The following is a 24648-nucleotide window of genomic DNA, read 5'->3' as shown; positions in this document are numbered from 1 at the left end:
AATTTGGTAGCTGAATTATTTTAAATAGTAAATATACCTATGTATATATAGAATAATTTTGTATTTACTACTTTATTTTATTATAATAGTTTTAAATTTAAATATAAATACTTTTTTTTATTAATAAATATTAATAAAAGCAAGAAACTAGTTTTAACTTTATTTTAAAATAAACTTTGTATTTCAATTCTCAGATTTTCTAAATTGGTAGCAAATTAAAGGAAATCCAATAATTTTTACAATTACATAGCCATTAGTACCTAATTAGTAACTTTGCAATTACATAGCCATTAGTACCTAATGGCTATGTAATTGCAAAGTAAAAATCGCTTTTTGGGATTGCTTCAAAGTGAGTATTTAGATGAAGAGCTTATTTGTCTAGAGGCAGTAAAGATGCACACAAAATATTGGCAACAAACTTACCAAATCATTTCAAAAAGGGGTATTACAATATACATAAAATGATAATTGGTTTAACTAAGACTAATTGGTGTTAACCATGAAGTTACACCAGATCCAAGTCCAAAGTCTGTATAACAATTTTGCACTTCTCAATAGATGCTCAAGAAATGAAAAGCACTCTTAAAAAATCAGTGTAAACTAGCAGCAAAGAGCCAAAGAAGAAACTTATGTTCACAAGTGTTTTTTAATTTCATTGCTCTAATTGAAGAACATTAAACAGATAACTCTAACTGAGATAACTCTAACTGAATGTAATTACTATTTAGTATTTACATTGTTATGTCTGCCATGGATAAACATTCACCATACATATTTTAGAACTTTGTATTTTGAAAAAGGTCAGAGAACAGGGAACTGCAATTTATGCAATTGCTATTTTTTGAGCATTGAATGGACATTTTTAACACTCATCCAATGCTGTGAATCAAAACTCTTGTTGATAAACTTAACAGCCATTTTCAAAAATACAAGGAAATTACTTAAATAATACAAGGATAATATCTAAAATTTGCAATGATGATTTATTCATATTTTAAATAAAAATTTACGAAACAAATCATAATATTTTCAAGTAAATCCTTTATCAAATATACTACTACTTTCGTTTAGAATCTCATTTCAACAACTGGATCAATACTGCCAAAAAGAGTTGGCAGTATTGATCCAGGAGGCATCAGCACTGCACGATGCAGTAGATTATAAAATTAGGAAAAACTCAGGGAAAATAGATATGAAAATTGCTATGAACTGAATTATTAATTTTATTTTAACTTATTGCTATATATAAGTTTAAATTAATAGTTTATGTTTTGATTTTGTAGTTTATTAGGCTTGATTAAGGTGATGTGATGAAGTGAAGCAAGCTCCATAATCCATGCAGTTATTTAATTATTAACTAGTAATTACTTAACACTGTTATTAATTAGCCAATTATTATTTTCTGTATACCTTTAAAGTTCAAAATCAAAGTTTAGGTTTCATAGGCTAATGTCCAAACCTTTTTAACAGAATTAAATGAACCAGTTTATTAAATGTGATAAGATTTCCTTAAATTAAAAACCTCTTAAATTGTTTATATATTTATTTGATTTTAAACTTATAAAATTTAAGTATTCTGACATCCAAAACAAATAATTTTATTAGCGCAGAAATAATTTGTTATTTTTATTTTGGTTAAAAAGTTTTTTATGTTTAACATTTATTTGCTATGTAAGTGTCAAGTTAAAAGCTCCACAAAACTAGGAAATTAATTTACTATTTCAAACATATTTGGTGATCAAGAGCTTGCTTTACTTTTTAAGGATGTTTTACCCAGTCTACATTATATAAAGTTATACACTCATGCGTTGTGTGTTTTTGAGTAGTTATGATATTTTGATATCAGCTTTTACTTGTAGATTACTTAATTTATTCTTTCTTTTTTTATTTATTTATTAAAGTTTAGATGCTGAAAAATCACATTTAAGTTTACAGAATTAAATTCTTAAAGTTTGTTGTGGTTTGTAGAAGATTTTTGCTGCAGTATCTGAAGTTTTTTTATATTGTTTAATTTTTTTCTAAAAATGAATGATTTGTAATTTTATATGACAGAAGAGTTTTGACCAACAAACACAACCTTTGTCACTAATGCACAAGCCAGTTTTTAAATGGACTTACAGAACTAAATTTAAACTGGAAAAAGAATTGGCCTAGGAACTTTCTATTCATTTGGCCCACTATTAGATGAAAATGAATAATTCCAATTTTAATAAAATTTTGTTTTGGAATCAGCTGTTTGGAGCAAATTTTTTACATGGTTTAAAATTTAAAAGTGGTTTCAGGCTCCCTTAAGCATCATTGGTCGTCGCATTTCATTCCTGAGGATAGAGAATCACCATTTATTCACCTCCTTTTCCTCTGATTTTCAGCGCTTTATAATATTGTTATAAGTCTTATGTTATAGATACTGTCTGATTATTTATCATACAAGTGGTATTTGAAATTATTATTTTATACAATCTGTTTTCAGTTTTATTTTATGACTTATAATAAACTATTTAATTACATTTTTTTCTCAGAACTCTCGCTGTCACAATAGTGCAGCGGTTAAGTGCACAGCCTAGCATGTCAGAAATTCAAGGTTCTCATAAGAGCAAAGTTCTATTTTTATATAAGCATCTCTTTTTTCTTTTGGTTAAGCTAGCAATCATCATACCAGTTTGCATATAAACCCATTTCCACACATATTATAGTTACTACCATAAGATGCTCACAGCACTCAATTATCCTCCCTCCCCCTCCCCTTTTTTTGTTCATAATTTTTTCACTTAAAATGAGTCTTTCTACTCCTCTGGATATCTATCCTTTTTTTTGCAACCTGTTTCTAGAATCACCCCTTTCATATCTATCTGACCATATGACTTCATTGGTCATCAGCATGCGATCATTGTGTTGGAAAAGAGGAAAAGCAATATTATTTTTATTAAAATTTTATTTTGATATCAGCTGTTTCCTGGAAATGTTTTAGTAAGAAAGAACTTTTAAGGATTTAAAATATTATTAAAGTTATGCATGTTTTAGCTAACTCATAAATTTTTCATATAATATAAATGTGACATATATCAATTCAATAATCAGCATAATTATCTTAACATGTATACAGTACATCCTGACACATTTCATGTTTTGTAGAACTTTTTTTTTCTAGGTTAAGGCTGGAAGAAGTTTAATATGACTTAAAATGCCTGCTTTGTTGTCTTGATAAAGTAAAGCTCTTCTTAGGCAGATGGTGTTGTAGAAAACCTCTACACGAAAGACTTTAGGAGTAAGAAAAAACTCATGTTGACCAGTTTTGAATTCTTTTTTATCTAATAAGCTGTCATAGATCTAAACCTATGTTACATTGTTTACTGCCTAGGATGATGAACACTGAATCTTCTTAACTCTACTCATGTTTGTGCCTTGGTTCTTTCTGTTGATGTATGTACTGAGGCATTTTACTTTGAATTCTTTACAGGTGTTTACTTTACATTAGTACTAATTACTATTTGTAAATATCCTTAATATAACAACTTTATTCAGAATTTATTTGATTTGGAGTCTCCACAACTTCCTGCTTTTTGATGATGTCATCCGCATGTGTCTAATGCTGGATTTACATATATTTATATATATATATATATATATATATATATATATATATATATATATATATATATATATATATATTAGTAGTAGAAAATCACTTAACAAAAATTTTTTCCATTTAACACTGTGTTTCATCAACAAAGATTCATCAGAAATATATATATATATATATATATATATATATATATATATATATATATATATATATATATATATATATATATATATATATATATATATATATATATATATATATGTGTGTGTGTATATATATATATATGTGTGTGTATATATATATATATATATATATATATATATATATATATACATATATAAAATTTTTATGCATATATATATGTATGCATATATATATGTATGTACATGATATATATATATACGCATAAAAAAATATTAAATATGTAAAAATAAATTTTATCTAATTAAAAATGCAGAGCCGTAACCGCCGGGGGGCCAGGGGTGTTTAGGCCCCCCAATAAGTTTTTTAAAAATATTTTTTTTATAAAAAACCTTTTGTAAAATATATAGAATGACTTTATTTCTATAGCATTTATTTTCTTGAGATAAACTTAAAATCTGCAAAAACCTTACATTTTCTATTATTTCTATTATTATAAGTTATTATTTTCAAATTTTTTCTTGATCATAGGTCTCCCCCCCCTTTTTTTTTTTTTTTCTATTCGAAGAAACTCCAGGGCCCCACCCATCCTCTTTCCCCCAAATATCAAAATTGTGGTTATGGCTCTGAAGTGCATAAATATCTATGATCAAAAATGAGGTAGATATTATCTGTGATAATTTTTTTTAATTTTTTTTTTCAGGGGATATAAAAAGACTGTGTGAAACAGAGAATGGTTTTACAGGTTTTAGTGATCCAGATGTACAAAACTTGATCAAAGAAAAGGGTGTGTGTACCCAGTGCATTCAATCAAAGAACGTTTTAAATCGCAATTCAATGACTTTGGCACAATTATGTTTGAAAATCAATTCTAAAATGGGTGGCACAAATAATGTTATTGATAATAACAATAAAGTTACCAGGTTAACTTTAAAATTAGATCTGTTAATTTTGGATCAATTTAACAAAATAAATTTAACTTTTTTTCTAGCTCTTAATTGACTTGAACTATATATTTTTTTAACAATTTTATCTAGTCAGTTCTTTGATTTGACCTAGGTAGTGGTGTAAATGGTGCAGGATTTTTTGATGTTTCAGCAGAGGCCAATTCAAGAATTTAGATCCCATAGGCTAAAGTTTTGATAGCACCTCTAACGCCCCTTACCAGGTTCTTAGTGCAAGAAAGTTTCCTCAGAACCCGGTAATGTGTAGAGGGGTAAAAATGATACAAAAATTTAATTCACCACTTATAGTTAAATAGCCTATATACCTATAATGATTAATACTTAAGAGTTCTGTTTTCCATGATTTTTCATTAACGATAGTTCCACTTGTTGTAAAGTAATTGCAAACATAATTATTATTGACTAAACATATAAACATGTTTAGTTTCAGGTCTATAAGAATTTGTATCAAAAACTGCATAATTTAGTCATAAGAAAATCATAAGTTCTTCTTCCTTGTTTTGGTAACAGCATTTAATGAATGAGCTGCGCAAGAAACATAACATACAAGTGGGCTAACTTATTTTAGCCTGGCTTGAAGGCCAGAATAAACCTCAGTATGTTAAAAGCATTATTGTATGACTGTCCAGGACAGTCTTCAATATTATTCTGTATTAATCTATTATGAAAGAGTTAGATAGATAACACTATATTAGCAAGTTCTTTCAGATTTGTGTACTGCATTAGGAACAAAACATAAAAAATTTTCTATTGGAAAACTGTCTGGTTTTACATATCTTATAATAAATATTAACTGATCATTATGACTTAAATCAAGTGTAGAGTGTACACTGGTAGAAAAATATTACACTACTTGAATCTCAGACTTGATTTCCTTGAAAACTTTTTTTTTCATAAGATTAACTTTTGATAGGTTGTAGATGAAAGGTAAAAAGTTATTCAACTACCAGTGTTAACATAATGGATGATATGTGCCATATGTGGATGATATTCCATAATGGATGATATACCATAGATACCATAAGGAGCAGATCAAATTCCGCTATTAGCTTTATATCCATTAAAAAGTTGCTGTTATGCAATAGTCCAATGCACTAGTGTTAAACTTGAAGAGGCAGACCTTGTGTTACTAAAGATTTCACAGCAGTTACCACCCATTTCAGAACTTTAGCCAATCGTTATTTTCTTCTTCTAACTGGCCATCCATTCTGATACTGTTATTTTCTCTTTTTACCATAGATATAATGCACAAATTATGATCAAATGAATTTTAGTGTCATTATATCCTTCTGTTAAAAATGCTGTTATTCCTAGACTATGCAATTTGTACGAACTATAGAAAACTGAATATACTTACTGAATAACTCAACCAAGATTGATGTTTTCTTTCACCATTCTTAAGGTTTTGCTCCAACACTGATTTTGAATAGTAATGAGCTTGATTTGAATAATGGCGCTTTGAATTAATAAAGTTTCCATCAATATTTTGACTAAATCTGTGTTTGGAAACACATTCACACATGTCATTGTCAATTATCCACTGTTCCAAAAAAAGGCTTCCCACCCAAACCATCTGACCCTGAGTAAACCTCTTGAGGAATGATAGTTTATACCTAGAGGATCAAAAATATATATATATAGGAATTTATTAATTTTTATTATTTAAAAATATATTTTCTAACATAAACTCATCAAACAATCACAAAAGATTGAAAAGATGATAAAATTCTAAAAATAAGATGAGAAAATACTACTTTTCTTTCTTTGACAAGCTTAAAAATTGATCACAATTCTGAATTTAATTTTAAGTTTTCATTCTTCACATGTGCTTCCTGTTAAGATCAACCAGACAGTTGGTTAAGTGCTCTGCATATTGAGGATGACCAGGAAAATATTTGAATCTTTGCCAATGGAGCTTAAACTCATGATGTAGTGCCTCTGCCCCTTGTTCACTGAAGATGCCTAGAGAGCATTTCCTTCTGTTGATGAAATGTTGAATATGATGAAAGACTGTTTGAACTTTCGGTGTTACAGATGGCCCATTGAGAGCAATGTAGGATTCCTTGAAAGTTTTGATTTTTTCAGAATAGTCTTTGTCAAGTTCATTGTCAAAGCATGACTCTACAACAGCATTGAATTTTTGCATTGTGTCAACGCAGCCAAAAACTTGAACTGCAGACTCTATCAGCTAGCTGTTGAAGTAAGTCAATGTTTTTTAGGATCTTTCTGCATTCTGGTCCAGCCAACTGACTACCATGGTATGGCTTAATTTGAATGTGTAGTGCAGAAAGTCACTTGTCAACATTAGTCCAAGAGTCTTAGAGTGACTCTTAAGCAGATGGTTCACAACTCCTAATAGCAGATGGAGCTCCATTGGAAGAATAAGGTCAATAAGGAGAGAATCATCAGGAAGACTGATAATTAGTGGATGAATAGTGTTGTTAAACCTTTTTGCTTTTTTGCTACCACCCCCAGAGGCAATGAAAGCTTCAAAGTTTATCTTGACAGAACCAAAGGTTCGAGGAGTTCCACAGCTTGCAAGATTCTTTGCATCAATGTCACACCATGTACAAGGGTGTGAACTAGCATGTGACTGAATTCCACAAATAATGTTTGCAAGTTTCATGTCACAAGACAAGAAGAAACTTATTTGGTGCACTTGAATGAGTTCTAAGATTGTTTTCACATTCTCATAGGTTTCTGGAAGATCCTCACAAACAGCAAGTAAAAGCTGCCTTTTGACACTGGGATCTTTTGCAGTTTGATGAGTCAGAAGTCTTCTAGTGACATGTTGTGGGGTTTGTTACAAACCAATAACACCTAAACTGACTTTGAGAAAACCTCCTCCCCCATCTATACCCACTTTCACAAGGTGGTTTTGAAAAATGTTTCTTTTGCGTAGAGTTTTTCTAGAAGAGACTTTGCACTAATGCAATGTGCAACTACTTTTAGTTCTGCTGATTTGCTTTCTGATGAAAACAGAACCTCAGCATGAGTAAATTCAGATGCAAGTTGTCGCCCAAAAGACTGAAAGTTAGTTGCAAAATTTTTTTCTACAATGCGGGCCTGTGACACATTGTTCAAGGTTGAAACCAGTTTGTGCAGAGTTAGAAAGACCAGTGTTCATTTGTACTTTTGCTAAGTCTTCAGCACCAAGGACTTCTTTTTCTGGAAAGAGGCATTTAGATTGTGATAAACCTGTAAATAAATTACAAAATGTTGTCAAGATTCTCAACTATTATACAAACCAATTATATATCACATTATAGACATTATTTACCTTGAAGGACTGAAAATGGACTGCCTCCTTGTGCTTGTTTGAGACGAATTGTTTCATGTGGAGATGAAGAAATGACTGAAATGAGCTTCAGATGAAGAAATGACTGACGCTGCAACTGTTTCAACAGCAAGTCTGTCCTTTGATGTGATTTCAACCAAGTTCTTGTGTAGAGTATTTTTTGTACATACATGAGCAAAACCACGGTTAATGATTGAAAAGCATTTTCCACATCTTTTCTTTACAGTATTTTGAGCTTATGTAACCTTAGCTGGTCTTGGGTTGGATGAGTTTTCAAGAAAAGTAAGCTTAGTTTTTCCAGATAGTCTTGCAGTGGAGCAAACCTTACAATCACAGGTTGAAGTTCTGGTCAGTGTTTTTAGATTGATTAAATTAAAGTTGTGAAGTTCTGGCAAAGTGACCTTCTGACCTTCATCACATCTTTTAAGTGATGATCTACAGGCCTCACATACACCAAGAGGGACTCTTGGGTTTTGAAAATCAATCTGTTTCTGTAAAATAACCTGTGATCTGTGTTTCATATCATCAGTCAGTGCTCTAGAAGCCTTTTTGAAACAAAGAAAGCAGATACATTTTCGGTTTTTTTCATGAGTCTTTGCCCTATTAGGCATTTTGTTATGAAAACTATGTTTTTTGTTTTAAATAAAAACAAATCTAAAAAACACAAATGTAAACAAACATATACATGTCTTTTCCCAGAATTTTACTCGACTCTTAGGTTTGTGTTGCGCTACAAAACTCCAAAGGCTTTGTTCGCTTAACTCCAGAAAAAGAAATTAAAAAGATTTTTCGTTTTTTTTGTTGACAGTGAATTTAATTGGATTGTTTTTTATGTATGAAGAGTTACTTTGACTTAATACAGAAATTTATTTTAATTTAACTTATTTTATTTTCTTTAAACTTTTTCATTTATAGCATAAATTTTAAATGCAATTTTCTCTCTCGCACGCTAATCAGTGATTTTGAGTTTAATATTTTTTTGATCCTCTAGGTACATACTATCATCCCCCAAGAGGGTTTCTCTGGGTCAGAAGGTTTGGGTGGGAAACCTGTTTTCAGAACAGTGAATCCATTCTGATGGGTCATTGCTAACATTTTGAACTACATTTTCGATATTCAGTAACGTACTCAGGGTTTTAGTCTTTGTTTTATTCATTTTGATGACTTCATCTGGGCTAATATGCTCTGGTTGTTGACGATTTGAATTAGCTACATCCAAATCTTTAAAAAAGTTTGATGTAGCACTAGTACCAGGTTTAACTTTAAAAAGTTTGATGCAGCACCAGTACCAGGTTTAACTTTAAGAAGTTTGAAGCAGCACTAGTACCAGATTTAACTTTAAAAAGTTTGATGTAGCTATTAGTACCAGGTTCAACTTGATAACAAAGTTCTAAATCATATTTTAAGCAAAAATAATGTTAACAAAATGTTATTTGAATATATAATTCAAAATTATTTAATTAACTCATCAATATGTTAAAAACAACAAAGAAAGAAGTTTTATGTTTATTCAAGATTTATTTTTATAAAGTATTTATTTGAAAGTATTAATCAATAAAGTTTCAATAAACTAATATACACATAAATAAAGTTTTAATATACTTATATAAATAACGTTTTAATATACTTATATAAATAAAGTTTCAATATACTCAAATAAGTCTTACTGCTTTAATGTTAAATGTATCACTTGGTAAAAGATTCACTCTTTGTTTATTTTTCATCAGTTGTGCATTGTGCATAATTTTAAATTTTAATTTTAAATGTATCACTTAAACTTTAATGTTAAATGTATCACTTAGTAAAAGATTCACTCATTGTTTATTTTTCGTCAGTTGTGCATTGCGCATAATTTTTAATCATTTCTGCACAAAAAAAGTAGTTGTAATACAAACCATAAAAATAAGTAAGCGACATCTCTTAGAATTATTGATTATAAAATTGAAATAATTGCACAATTATTCAAATAGTTTTTTTACACATAAATTTTGTGTGTTAAACTGTAAAGTCATAAAAACTTAAACTATAGATCATCTAAATTATATAAGTTTACTTTTTTTCTTTCTTCTTTTCTTTTATTTCTTTTTTTTTTTTTCTTTTTCTTTTTTCTTTTTTTTTTTCTTTTCTTTTTATTTCTTTTTTCTTGTGGTGCCCAATGGCTTTGTGTCACCCATAGGTTGCAGCCTATGTTAGTCTTTGCCTATATCCGCCTCTGTGTCTTAGATATGACAATTTTAAGCATTTTATTTCACATAAGCATGAACATACTTAAGTATGTTCATACTTATGTAAAATAAAAATATTTTGTATAAAATCACAATGGTTGGAGTCTGGGAACATAAATACTTGAAAAAATTTGCACTCTCTGACCAGAATGTATTGGCAATGAGTTAATAATATTTATTTTATTATTATTTTTTTATTTTTTTACTTATTTTATACTAAACTTAAATTCATCTACAGGTTTTTAAACACTAAAAGATCATAAAATTTTATTTAATAAAGGTATGGCCATAACATTTAATAGAGTTATGACCATGTGAAATTTGCAACACCCTTATTTTGAAGAGGGTGAAAATTTTACATGATCATAACTTTTAAACATTAAACATTGTTAAATAAAATTTAAAACCTGTTTATGAATTTAAATTTAGTATAATCATAGTATTTAACTAGCCTGGAAACACAGGCTGTTTTTTATAGATTTTGTAAAATAACTTGAACTTTATGGGGTGACTGGACTGAGATAAAACAGTAATACAAGATTGATGTTGCTATTGAAGTTAAGGTCTTTAAAAGATGGGTTAACTTTGCAATCCAAATAATTTTTGGTGTCCATGGTAGATCTCAAATAAGCTATTCCATAATGTAGTAATACAGCAAAAGTATTGTAATCCAAAATGTATTTTAATTCAGCAAAAACTTATTACTTAGGCAGCAAGTTTAACACTTCTTAATAAATATTGTGTCAACTTTATATGCTCAAATATAATTTTAGGTAAAATACAAAAGCCACATTCTGTGTCTTCATAGAATATACAAGCAATATGGTTCCACAGTATATCAGGTATAAATGAATCATTTAAAATGCTTTTTGAGCAACTTGCGATTTGCAGAAACTCCATTGCAAGTTACAAGCATTATCTTATAAGGAGTTTAGTTTATAAATTTTGATTGGTTGCTTTCTAAAGTAAAAGGAACATTTGTCATGAACATTTGTCATGAATTTGTGTGAAGTGGCACCAATTGCAGTAAAATCAGCTAGATTAATTAAGTATATCATCGTAAACTGCAGCAGACTTTGAAACTAGAAAATTATTAAGGGATGTTGTATTTTAGTTAAAGATGATAACCTTAATTTTTTTGTTGTTTCTCTCAAAATAACTTTCTAAAAGGCATGATATTTTTTAGGATTTAGCATAATAAATACTAAATCATTGCTAAAACTTATAATCAAGATAGATTTTGAAATAGAGTTCTGTAACTATTTTTTTATACAAAAATTTTGTTAGCAGACTTTTTTGCATCATCTTTTTTTCCATTAAACATATTTACTTTATTTGCTATTATATACATTTCAATACAGCATAAAATAAAGACAAAAAATAATAACCTTTTGAATTTTAGTTTTAGAAGCTTTGATATGCTAGCTATTTTTAAAGTACCTGTAAAAATAAAATATAAGTTTGTATATACAAATTTATAGTATTCATAGTTTTTTTCAAAATAATTTATTAGTACTTAATAAATAAGTTTTTTACTTAATAGTTAAAATAGAAAAATATTTTTCCACAACATTTTATTGTTGGTATTGCACTCTTAAAAAAAAGTTTCTATTGTAGGAGAGGATATGTGAGTTCCCTTAGTAAGGTATAATTTTCTACCTTCTAAAATAGAAAATTATACCTCTAAGGTAGACAATTGTATGACACATCATTACTTTTAATATAATTTAGGTAATAATTAAGGTATAATCTTCTACCTTAGAAATTAGAACGTTATACCTTACTAAGGATATATCACATGTCCTACCCTAAGGTAGAAATTCCTAACTTTTATATATAAATTGTGATCCAGGAATTTCAAACTATTTTAAGTTATTAAAATGTACCTGAGTTTTCTTTTTTCCAGTAAAGTTACTAGCATAATGTAAAGAGTGATATATAAATTATTAACTAATCCAGCTAAGTAAACTTTATATAAAATATAGAGTTTATTAAGCTCTATTAGCTAATATTTCAAAAAAATATTCTCTGAATTTATAATGATAAGCATTTATATCTATAGACATCCATCTAGTTATATAGTTTATGAAATGTTTGTATCTATAACATATTTTCATATAGCATATTCAAACCATTACAAGCTGTCACGTAACTACATTTATTAACTGTTATTGTCTTTATTTTATGATGTATTTATCGTTTTTATTGGGAATACAAAATATATATGCAATCCAAAATAATTTTTAAAAACTGAATAACCAAAACAAACACAATTTGCTCCTGAAAATTGTGTTTGTTTTGGTTATTAAGTTTTAAGATCTGCAAATTTGCTTCTACCATTTCAATATTTATTCCAGAATATATGCAAATTAACTATAGCGAAATATAATGTTTACAATTTGATGCACTCTAAAGTAGGCTGAGCACTAGTATAGAGAGAAACTTAAGTGTTATAAAAAAATGGCCCGCGTTTCCAGACCAGTTAAATACTATGACTATGGTATATTATGCTAAAATGTGTAGTTTATTAACTCATTGCCCTCATATTCAGGCTAACAGGAGTAAATATTTTTTCTCAGACTTTAATTACTAAAATACTTTATAAAAGATTGTCATTTTAAATAAGTAAAAGTTTAGAGTTTTGCACCATGCTTGTAAGTGTCCTATCTGAAACACTGAGTTGTCTTTCCCAGACACTGGACCCTGAGACAAACATCATTTGATTTGTTAGAATGTGTACATTTAATACAATGTGCCATAATATTTTATATGGCTGCATTGAAATTTTAATAGTTTTTACAATAGATATTGTAGCTATTTCAGAATCCTGATGTTTGAGGAAAAAAAACTAGACAAAAAAGAATTGTTGGAGCCCTTAGGAACAGATCTAAAACACTGGTCTAGATTATTGCAATAACAATCAGCTGTTAAAGCTCACCAGCCACTGAGAGTCCCATTCTTAGCAAAAGTTAGAACTTTTTTAAGCTGAAATGTTCCTACTAAGCAATCAAAGAGTGTTGGCTTCTTATCAAGGCAAGAATAAATGGTAGTATCATCAGCAAACATTGTCACATTAGTTGTTAGAATTTCTGGGAGATCATTAATGTAAATTTAAAAAAGTATAGGGCCAAGAGTAGCCTCTTGAGGAACCCCTGAAGTTGCAGGAAATGAAATAGAGTGCTGTCCATCAAGAATGACTTTTATACTACGATTGGTAAAGAAGGATTCAATAATATTTAAGATGTTACCTGATACACCGTTAAAAAAAGAGCTCAAGGAGAAGAACAACATGCCATATCCTTTATAGCCATAACACACTAACAGTGAGATGGCATTGCGTCAATAAATCAATTAGCACAAGCAGGTGGAATTTTATCTCATTCATCCCTTAATGATTTGTATAATGCGGCTTTATTTAAATACAAATGTATTTAAACTTGATGATCTAGTGTTTCCCATAAGTGTTCCAATGGGTTTAAGTCAATGATTGAGATGATTATCTTAAAACTCTTACATTTATAGCTGAAAAACTATTTTATTAACTTGGATTGTGTTTGGGGTCATTATCTTCCTGAATTTCAAATTCAGCTGAATTGTTTCTTCAGCATATAACAAAATTGTTTTCTAAAATAAATAGAAGTATGTTGATCTTTGATCTCAACTAATGGACTAACTCTTTGCGCAGAGAAAATTCTACAAACCATCACATCTCCTCCACAATGTTTTACAGTTAGAATTTGGTAACAAAGCTCATTTCTTCTGTCAATAAGATATTATGCATGTTGTCTACCATTGCTTCCAAAAAGATTAAATTATATTCATCTGAAAAAAATACTTTTTTCCAATCTTTGATTGTCCAATTTAGTTATGATTGGAAAATTGTAATTGGGTCTTCTTATTCTACTCAGTGATAAATGGTTTTTAATACCAAAATATCCAAAAAGTTCCACATAATGTAGTCTTCATGTGACAGTACTATGACTAATCTTATCTAGGTTTTCATTCTTTAGCTCACCTGTAAGTAGCAGTTTTCTTAACATCTACTGTTGATTTGTATTTAATGATACAATCTAACTTTTAGATGTTTATCTTGGTCTTCCACTATGTGGACATATCTACAGAAAGTTATATTATTATATTCATAATTCATTCACCAGTTGATAATATTGAAGTCATATCAGAAAGAGACTTTTGTTCTTTTGAATGTTTTATGACTCTCTCTCAAATTTTGATTTGTGCACATGTAAATATAACAATTATAATAATAACTACATTTAATAATATGTAATATAAATAATATTCCTTACAATGTTATTTTGTTTACTATATTTCATACTAACATTCCATAGTGATTAACAACTATATATATATATATATAATATATATATATATATATATATATATATATATATATATATATATATATATATATATATATATATTTATATTTAAACATATATTTTTTTCCCATTTATATTTCTTACTAGTCTGTTTTTTAATTTTTTAACATTATTTTAATATTATTTTGTAAAAAAATTATAAATTCTTTTATAATAAATATAAAATACAATAAAAATTCTTTCTAAAAATGTTTTTCTTTTTTTGATACCTTTTTCCAAAATAAAATTATACTAAGGTTAAAAATAAATTTTGAAAAAAAAAAGAGTGGTCTTTAATTTTTGGCCACAGCTGTATGTATATACAATACTGTGAATGAGTTTTAGACCACTTACATTTTTTCAAAAAATCCCGGAGAATTCTTCTGTAATATTTAAGTTTGTAGTTCTAAATTATAAACTTATTAAAATACATGTATTTCACACAAAATATGGAACATTTACAAACTTTTTAATGTCAAACTTCATAAAAAACCAGGATTTTATAACTAACTTGTATGAATCTATTCCCAGCCAATATTTGCCGGGAAATAGAATCATACAAGTTAGTTATAAAATCCTGGGGTACGTTGTGCCATTCTCTTTGAAGTACTTTAAAACATTCTTCAGCATTTCAGGGAGCGTGTTCGACCTTCTTTCTGTCCAGGTAATCCCAAATATGCTCAATTATATTCAAAACTGGACTCTGGGGATGCCAGGTCATCAATTCCAGTACTCCTTCCTCTGCCATTTCATTTAAATAATATTTTGCCACTCGTGAAAAAATGTTTTGGGTCATTGCCCTGCTGCAGAATAAAATTATGACCTATTAGGGTGGATATCCTTAGGATATCCACCCTACTTTGATCAAATCACCTACTCCAGATAAAAATAAACAGCCCCAAACTTGTAAAGAGGCCTCCTCTGTGTTTAATAGTAGGGTTTAAATACTCGGGCTGATAGGATTCTTCAATTCTTCTTTAAACATATTGGCGTCCTTTCGTTCCAAAAATTTTGAATTTGGACTCATCGGTGTACAGAACCCGATTAAACATTTCCTGGGCCCAATCTTTGTGTTGTTTTTTTAATATTTAAGTCGTTTTTCTTTATTGCCACACCATAATAATGATTTTCAAATTGCAGCACACCCTCTTAATCCCAACTTAAGTAGGTTTTTTGCATATTTAAGTCGTTTTTCTTTATTGCCACACCGTAATAATGATTTTCAAATTGCAGCACACCCTCTTAATCCCAACTTAAGTAGGTGCCATCAAATAAAAGAAGAGCTGATGTTTTTTCCAGTTGCTGTGTTAATGTCTTTTGCCAGCTCAGTTGGTGTTTTTTTTGTATTTCTTAAAGACAGGGTTTTTAAATCTTTATCGTCATCTTTTGTTAGCTTAGGAGGTCTACCACTTTTCTTTCTATCTTCAAGGGAGCCAGTTTCTCTGATTTCTTTAGTTGTTATGGCACATCGTTTTAATAAATAAACAAACAAATCCCTCATGTTTCCTCATCAATTTTGTTTATGTGTTCAAAATAATGTATTCTTTCAACTTTTCTTATATATTATTAAACTTAAGTACGCTTTAAAAAAATTACATAAGAAAAAAATTGTAAATACGTCTAGTATTACAAGTGGTCTAAAACTTATTCACAGTACTGTATATATACATATTATATATGTATACTGCCCGGCAAAAGTTTCCGGTCACTTAAAGTTTTAATAGTTTTTTACCTATAATTATTGATATTAAATTTTAAAATTGTCTAATTGGCTACGGGTTCATTATGCAACAGGATAATGACCCAAAACACACAGCTAAATACTGTACAAACTATTTGCAAAAAAAAGAAGCTCGCGGAGAACTCAAAATTATGACATGGCCCCCACAATCCTCTGATCTTTAACCAATGGAGTTGTTATGGGAACAACTGGATCGTGAGGTAAGAAAAGAGTTTCCTACATCAACAACTCATTTTTAGTCAATTTTGCAACAAGTGTGGAAAAATGTTTCTCCAATTTATTTGGATAATTTCATCAAACGTATGCCAAAACTTGTTTGTGCAGTAAGGAAATCAAAGGGTGGATTTTTCGATGAAAAAAATATATAAATTTTTGTTCGTGTTTGCAAAAACTTGTTTATTTTTATAATAGGTTTCAACATGTTGATTAGTTTGTAATTATTTGTAATGATATTTGGTTATTTGTAATTAGTTAACTTGTTTTTTTTTATATTTTTTTACAAAAAACAGAGTGACCAGAAACTTTTGCCAGGCAGTGTAAATATATAAATGTATATATGTATGTGTACATTATATTTATTTATGCATATACATTTCGATGGAACTTAAATTTTCATGCCTATCGGCAATCCTCAGCCATATCTATTCTTTAAATCAAGAAAAAGTATATATACATATAATATAATATATATATATATATATATATATATATATATATATATATATATATATATATATATATATATATATATAAATATATATATATATATATATATATATCAGTTGAACACAATTAGTTTTTGCAACCTTTAATTATCAATTAAGCAAAAAATACTTAACAGATTTTTATAATTTTTTGACACAATGAAGCTAATTAAATTATTTATTTATTTCAATAATTTTTTACATTTTTTATTAGATGCTTAGAAATCAAATATATTTGCAAGTACTTGACATCATCTGCTGGATCTTGCTTTAATTTACTTTTTTTGAAACGGTTACCTTTTTTTTTTTTAAATCTTTTATTTGTAGCTAATTTCTTGCTTTTCAACAAGATTCCTTTTATAATTGACCAATAACTTTCAATAACTCGCTGCTCAAGACAGTTTAGAGGATTTGCTTCCTTAGGTATAAATTTGACGCCTTTTTGTTCATACCATTCTAGAGACTTCTTGGAGTAGTGAATTGTAGCTAAATCAAGCCAAAATATTGTGGGTATTTTATGCTTTTTAATAAATGGCAAAAAGCATTTCTTTAAGCATTCTTTTATATTTAAATCTGGGTTCGAAGTTTTACGAGTAATGTATGGTGTACTTTTTAAATCACAGACACAGATTCCTTGCCATATAAGGAACTTAGGAGCAAGTTTTTCAGTTTGAATATATTTGAATTTTTTGGCAACATTACTACCTTTTGACTGATAAAAATATTGCTGCCCTGGCAATTGTGAAAAGTCCTTTTTGCAATAGGTTTCATCGCCATCAATTATGAACAAGTTTTCTCAGTTTAAAAGTTTATATAACTTTTTTGAACAATGAATTGCTTTAATTTCTCGATCAATGGATCGCTTTTGAGTTTTCTTTTTATGATATGCTTTATATTCTTGAGATCTACGTACTTTTCCTATTAAAGCTTGGCTGCATTTAAATTTTCTAACAAGATCTTTCTGCAACTGACATAAATTTGCTTTTATGGAGCAAATAATTGATTTTGCTTTACATTTATCTTACAATCCTTTTTTTTTCACTTCCAGCTTCTCTTTCAATAGATTGAGTCTGTTTATATCACCGCAAAATAAATCTAACTAATTATCAAGAAACACCGGTCAATTTTAAAATGTCAACTTGTGACAATGAAGGATTTTGAAGTAAAATTTCTAAACTTTTTTTTAATTTTATACTTATTTACTCATTTTAATCCAATAGCAATAATAACCAATACTCATTACCATTACAATCAAATAACAACACATTAGCATCCAGGTGCAAAAAAATTAAAAAAATTTGCCATGTTGTTTTTGATTAATTAATGATTAAATGGTGCTGAATTTCATCGAGTTCAAGATATATATATATGTCTATCTATATATATATATATATATATATATATATATATATATATATATGTATGTATGTATATATATATATATATATATATATATATATATATATATATATATATGTATGTATATATATGTATGTATATATATATGTAAGTTAAGTAAGTATATTCTTCAAATAGAGTGCTCAATGTTCTTATTGAACAGAGCTATAATAAATTAGTAATAATACTCATCGAAATTTCTTTCCCCTTCTGTAGGTTCATCAGGAAGAATGTTTAAATATCAAAAAATTGAAATTATACAAAAAATATTTTGCAGGAAGTTGGGAATTGTTATGATTAATTTTGTAATAACTGTAGTTATATTGCAACATTAGCTACATTATTTTTCAAAAAATTATTTGTGAAAAAGAATTCTTTAGAATTAGGATAATTTTAGTTACGTCATTTGTTTTTATTTGTTTCTTTTACGCTGGTTACTAACAACACAAGACTCTACTGAACGACATAAACAGCACGAACTTACACATTGCACCTATACACCCTTATGCACATATAGCCTTTTTACATTGTTTGCATGCTTTTTATTCTTTTATAAGATAAACTATCTTTGTTTGAACTCATTCTTATTTAGGTAATATTTTCTTTTAATATATAGTATGTGGTTGGAATGTTAAATGCATATTTGTATGTTATGTATGTGTGGTTATCATGTGTTATTGTTTTTTCATTTTAGGATTCATATAAATATATATAAGAGCGATTCTTTTTGACTAGCGGCTTTCGACATGTTTTGTTGATAGACATCTTTTTGTTGTTGTTTTGTTATGGTCTCAAAATTACATTTAATTCGGACCGTTGAGAAAACTTTACTTTTTTGGAAACTTCGATTTAGATATGGTCTCAAAGTTACCTTTAATTTGGACCGTAGAAAAGACTTTACTTCTAAACAATATTTTTCCCACTTCGTACATCGTTTTTATATCACGACTAATATTATTGCTTTATCACCCAAAATAATTTTTAACCACTCATTTGGCTTAAATTTATCTGGTCTTATTTTAGTATTTAGTTTATCTTATTACAATATTTTTTAATATGTGATTTATCCGGTGATTTTCATATTATTACTATTATCAAGGAACTTTTATGCTATATTATCTAAAATTCATTACTCAGCTTTGTTTTAATTTTCACAGACACAGTTTTCGTCTTTTATTATTATTCGGAGAATTTCTTATAACCTTCACTACATGTTTAAATCTTTACATTTTTGCAGGCAATATATATGTTTTTTTTTGTTTTTTTTCTACTTTCAAATATTACTTGATTTTTAGTTATGATTTTAAGTTCCGCTGGTTGTTTCATTTTCTTACACTTTAGATTGGTTAACAAAACTCGAATAAAGTATCTATGACAGTGTTAGAGTTTTTTGAAGACTCTACTATGTTTTATTTTATTTTAATTTTTTTTTTATAGGTTTTTTAGGGTTTTATAGGTTTTATAGGGTTTTTAATAGGGTATATTGCCATTTGATTGTTTTTGGTTTATTTCTGCTAGAAGTACCTATGTGGTTTAAATGGTCTTAGGGGAAAATTTATTAGTATTTTTTGTTTGCACACTTTAGTTGTTTTAGTTTTGTTTCTGGCGTTTTTATTTGAATTTTAACTCATTGTGCGTAGTTTTTTCTGCCGTTGGTATGGTAAGTGATTTATTTAATTATTTTTACTTATATTGTGCAGTAGATCAACACTTTTCATATCATCAAAAAAATATTAGTGCTTTTCAAATTTGGGAATGGTTGGGTTTTGGCTATTTGTAGTGAATCCTTTTTTACTGCAGTATGGAATAGGTGTAAGTCGTGGGGTAAAGCATAAGTGGCGATGACGTTTGTCTGACAGGATAAACTAGTTATAAGTGCTGATCCTCATCGAAACGCCAGTAATAATAGACGCGACTCTGAGGAGATGTTTATTACTTAATCACTACACAAATTATGTTTACATATTTTGGCATTAATGTTTTGTTGTTTTTTTTCCCATTCTGAGGCCTTTTGTTGTTGTATGCATACTTTTTATTTATTAATGTATTTTTTGTTTTAATTATTTTTTGTTTGATGATATATTTTTTGTTTATCTTAGTTCATATTAGTATTTATATAACAATTTATTTTTTATTATTATTGTTAGTACTGTTTAGGTGCATTGTCTGTCGTATTTATATTTTAAATATTCCTCTATTAATCTTTATTTTTGTCTTGACAACTGTCAAAATATGCTTTGTTTGAAAAATAATTCTCCTTTATTCAAATGTACTTCATTTCTTCCCTCAGGCGTTCACTGCTCGTGTTTGACCATTCGGCGAATTTTATATATGTCAGAATTATATATATGCCAGAGTTTATAAATAATTTTAGTTAAGTCATTTGTTTTTATTTTTTATTAAAAGGAATTTACTTTCATGTCTGCAATTAGAAATTAATTTTTTGAACCAAATGGGTAATAATTTTAAATTTTTATCTGTTGACGTTTTTTCTTTTCACCTTTGGTTTAGCCAATAAATTGTTTATGTGAATTTTCTTGATGTCACATTTAATTATCACATAAATTTCTTATAAACTTGATAAAAAACTTAATGACATAATATTGTATATAAATTAATATAAATTCAAATCACCCTCCTCAAATCTTGGAACAAAATCATATTTCAATTAACATTAGACTAAATCAAAAATCTTCTAATAAAAATATTTTTAACTCTTCTAAACATGTATATGAAGATGCTCTTAAAAAGATATTTTAAAATTTAGAGCTTAATTTGAAACAAAAATTGCAAAAAACAAAATAGAAGTATAATTTGGTTCAACCCACCCTACAGCAAAAATGTTTTAACAAATATTAAAAAAACATTTTTAAAATTAATAAATAAACATTTCTCTCTCTCTCTCTAATGAATTTCACAAAATTTTAACAGAAATACTTAAAACAGAAATATTAAAGTAGCTGAACAAAAAGTATAGAAAGAAATATAAAAGGCCAAAGTGTTGCATTGATTAATAAAAAATGAGTTTCTTAAGACTAATGGAAAAAAACGTTATGTTAACATTATATATATATATATATATATATATATACACACAGTAGTAGGCAAATGTAACTGGAGAAATGCATAACTTCAACTTGAATTTTGTCAATCAATGTGTTCCCATAGATGTTCAATAGAATTAAGGTCAGGACTTTGCTAAGGGCCATTCCATTAATTGAATTTTTTTGGTTTTGAAAAAGTCTTTCACAAGAGTTGAAGTATGCTTTGGGTCAGTGTTCTGCTAAAATATCCTTTCTCTAGGTATTTTGACTTGGGCTAGCATAACATCCTTAATGATATCTTTATACATATTTTTGTCCATTTTTACATCAATCAAATAGATAGGACTAATGCAATCTCTTTTGAAATTACCCCAGACCATAATGATTCCACCTCTGTGTTTTATTGTTGATAGCTGGTATTTAAGATCGTTTTTATGGTCATTTTGGTCGACAAAGATATCTAATACCATCAGATCCAAATAACATAAACTCAGATTCATTACTAAAATGTAATTTTGATCACTGTTCACTTGCCTAATTCGAATGTTCATTGGCTGTATAGGTTTCAATATAGGTTTTATTCCATTTTTGAGAAACCACTTTATCTGCATCATTTAGCTGGTCTAGTACTAGATCTTATTTTTTCAACTGAGACAAGTAATATCAAAAATGCTATCAAATGTTTGAGTTAAACCTGGTTCAAGTAAATTCTTCTTTGAAAAATCTTATTTAGATTTCCATTTGTTATGAAGCTTTATTTTAGTTTAAAATTCTTTCATATTAACATAGTAAGTAACATAAATGTGTTTTTTCCAGGAATTTTATAAAATCTGGAAATTCACTTAAAATTCTTTTAACTTTTCTGAAAATTTTAGAATATTTTTGGCTGTTTATTTGTGAAAAATTTGTTAATTTTTTCAAATCATTATTGATTTATATAACTAATAATTTTTTGAAAAAAATTATTAGTTATAAAGTCATTTTTATGCTTCCGAAAGATACAATTTTACTCATTGTCGCACCATTAAAAATGTATCATTGTTAAATGTTATTTTAACCATGAATTTATTTGCCATATTAATATAAAATGTTATTTTAACCATGAATTTATTATAATCCAAATTAATTTAGTGTTAAAATGGAGAAAACATGTTCAATTTGTTGTTGATCAGATTTTATACTTTAAAAAATATATATATATTTTAAGAAAATAACGAACGAACTTTTGCGATTTTCATTTAATGTAAGTTAACAAAAACATAAAGTTTTGTTTTTTCTAAAATTTAGTTAAAAAATTTAAATTTTTTAATAATATATGCAAAAGAATACTACATATTACATTTTTAGATTTAAAGTTTTGAATAACTATGCTTAGTTAAAGCACATTTTAATTTTAAAATTTATGTAACGTTAGTTAAAACTACATGTATTTACTAAAGTTCTGGCGCTTTTCCGGAAAGTTTTTGTTGTTTACAAAATGAACTTTTTGAATGTTTTTACATGTCATATCAAACATATTTTTACATGAATGTTTTTACATAAATCGTATTTGGTTAATATTTTTGTTTTAGTAAACAAATTGTTTGTAAATGCAGTTAAGGGGGTTATCCATAAAGTATGTCACCCTATATTTGTCAATTTTTAACTCCTTCCCTCCTGTCACAAATGATCACATATATCTGCACTCCCTTTCCCTTCTAAACTATGATAGCAGTTTTTATGTCAAAAATATTTTTAAAGAACATAAAAAGAGTAATTAAAATTTTTGACAAACTAAAAGATTTTTTTATTAAAATGACTTAATAACTATTAATAAAGATGTCATACTAAAGTCGTTTTTTAAAGTAGCACTTGATCTTGTAGAAAGAACTGTTTTTTGATTTGACAGTTTTCATAAATGTTATGAAAAATCACTCAGGAAGAGTGCCACCAGTTTTTTTAATTCCCTTTGTTAATTACTTTTGATGAATGAGTTCAATACTTTTTGAATTTTGTGTTACGCAACTCTTAATTAAACTCCTAATAATAGATATAAATAATCCACGATAATAATTGCTCGGTAACATAAGTGATGTTATGTATGTTAAATACATAGTATCAAAAAAACTAGTTTTTTTCCTTAGTCAGTCACCTCTGATGAATTTTTTAATATGTTTTTAATTGGTATAGAATTCTCAACATGTTTTGAAAATTTCCAATACAATACATTTTACTGATTCGCAGAAATCTAACCGAAATGTTGACACAATTTTTTTACCCTGTATCCTGCATGGCGTAAGTTAAGTGGCATTTTTAGCAAAAATTTTGTCCATTTATGGCCAAACTCAAAAATTTTTAGCTATTTTTGTTTTTCAGAATAACAGCTTTTATACAAAATAGCTAAAAATTTAGTTTACAGTTTAAATAGGCAAATATTTGATAAAATTGTTGTGCGTGTAAGTTAAAAATGGAATTGCCCATATGTTTATACCTCATGACATTAATTGTCTTGAAATATATACATATATGTAAATATATATATATATATATATATATATATATATATATATATATATATATATATATATATATATATATATATATTATATATACGCCTCATGACAATTTTATGTTCAAGTAATGTAAAGACTTGCCTGACATATGTTATTTTAATTGAGCTCATTATGTTGTTTTGACTTCTTTTTATTATACCAACAACTAATAGCTAATATTTGCTGCTATTTACCCTATATCAAACTTTTTCATTTTAATAAGGTGAGTAAACATTTTAATATTTTGTCCAAAATCCATATGAGGTAGTTTCATGTTTAAATAAAACAAAAATAAATTTGACTCTGATTAAATTTGGTTTTGAGAAAATTTTAAAATGATTCTTAAACTGGTTTGATTCAAGTTTAAAGAAAGCTGTCAATGTAAATCTTAGCTTTTTAGATTTAAATCAAAACACTTTTCCTAATAATAATATTATTCCTCATAATGTAATTTAACTCAGTAACAGTATATTCAGTAGCATGTTTAATTTTTTATCATATTGATCCATGTTTATATTTAGTCAATATTAGTATCAGTAGTAAAAGCATTCTTGTACACACTATTGTACTCTCTGTATTACTAATATTTACATTATATATTATAATTAAATTAATGTCAAAGGCAAATTTGAACTTTAA

At 27.6% G+C, this 24648-nt stretch overlaps 1 protein-coding gene across 2 annotated transcripts in view; it reads left to right on the top strand.

Annotated features, from left to right (window-relative positions):
- LOC100197980 (protein argonaute-2) overlaps window positions 1–24648 on the top strand; it is a 104048-nt gene that overhangs the window by 66632 nt on the left and 12768 nt on the right. For both annotated transcript variants that reach the window (XM_065788373.1, XM_065788374.1), the window contains exon 15: window positions 4428–4647. In XM_065788373.1, the coding sequence (XP_065644445.1) occupies window positions 4428–4647 (220 nt within the window). The remainder of the gene's footprint in view (window positions 1–4427; window positions 4648–24648) is intronic.

Source organism: Hydra vulgaris, chromosome 01 (genome assembly GCF_038396675.1).
Source record: "Hydra vulgaris chromosome 01, alternate assembly HydraT2T_AEP".
NCBI lineage: Eukaryota > Metazoa > Cnidaria > Hydrozoa > Anthoathecata > Hydridae > Hydra > Hydra vulgaris.
The sequence above is the reverse complement of the archived record's forward strand: the minus strand, read 5'-3'. Positions and strand labels throughout refer to the sequence as shown.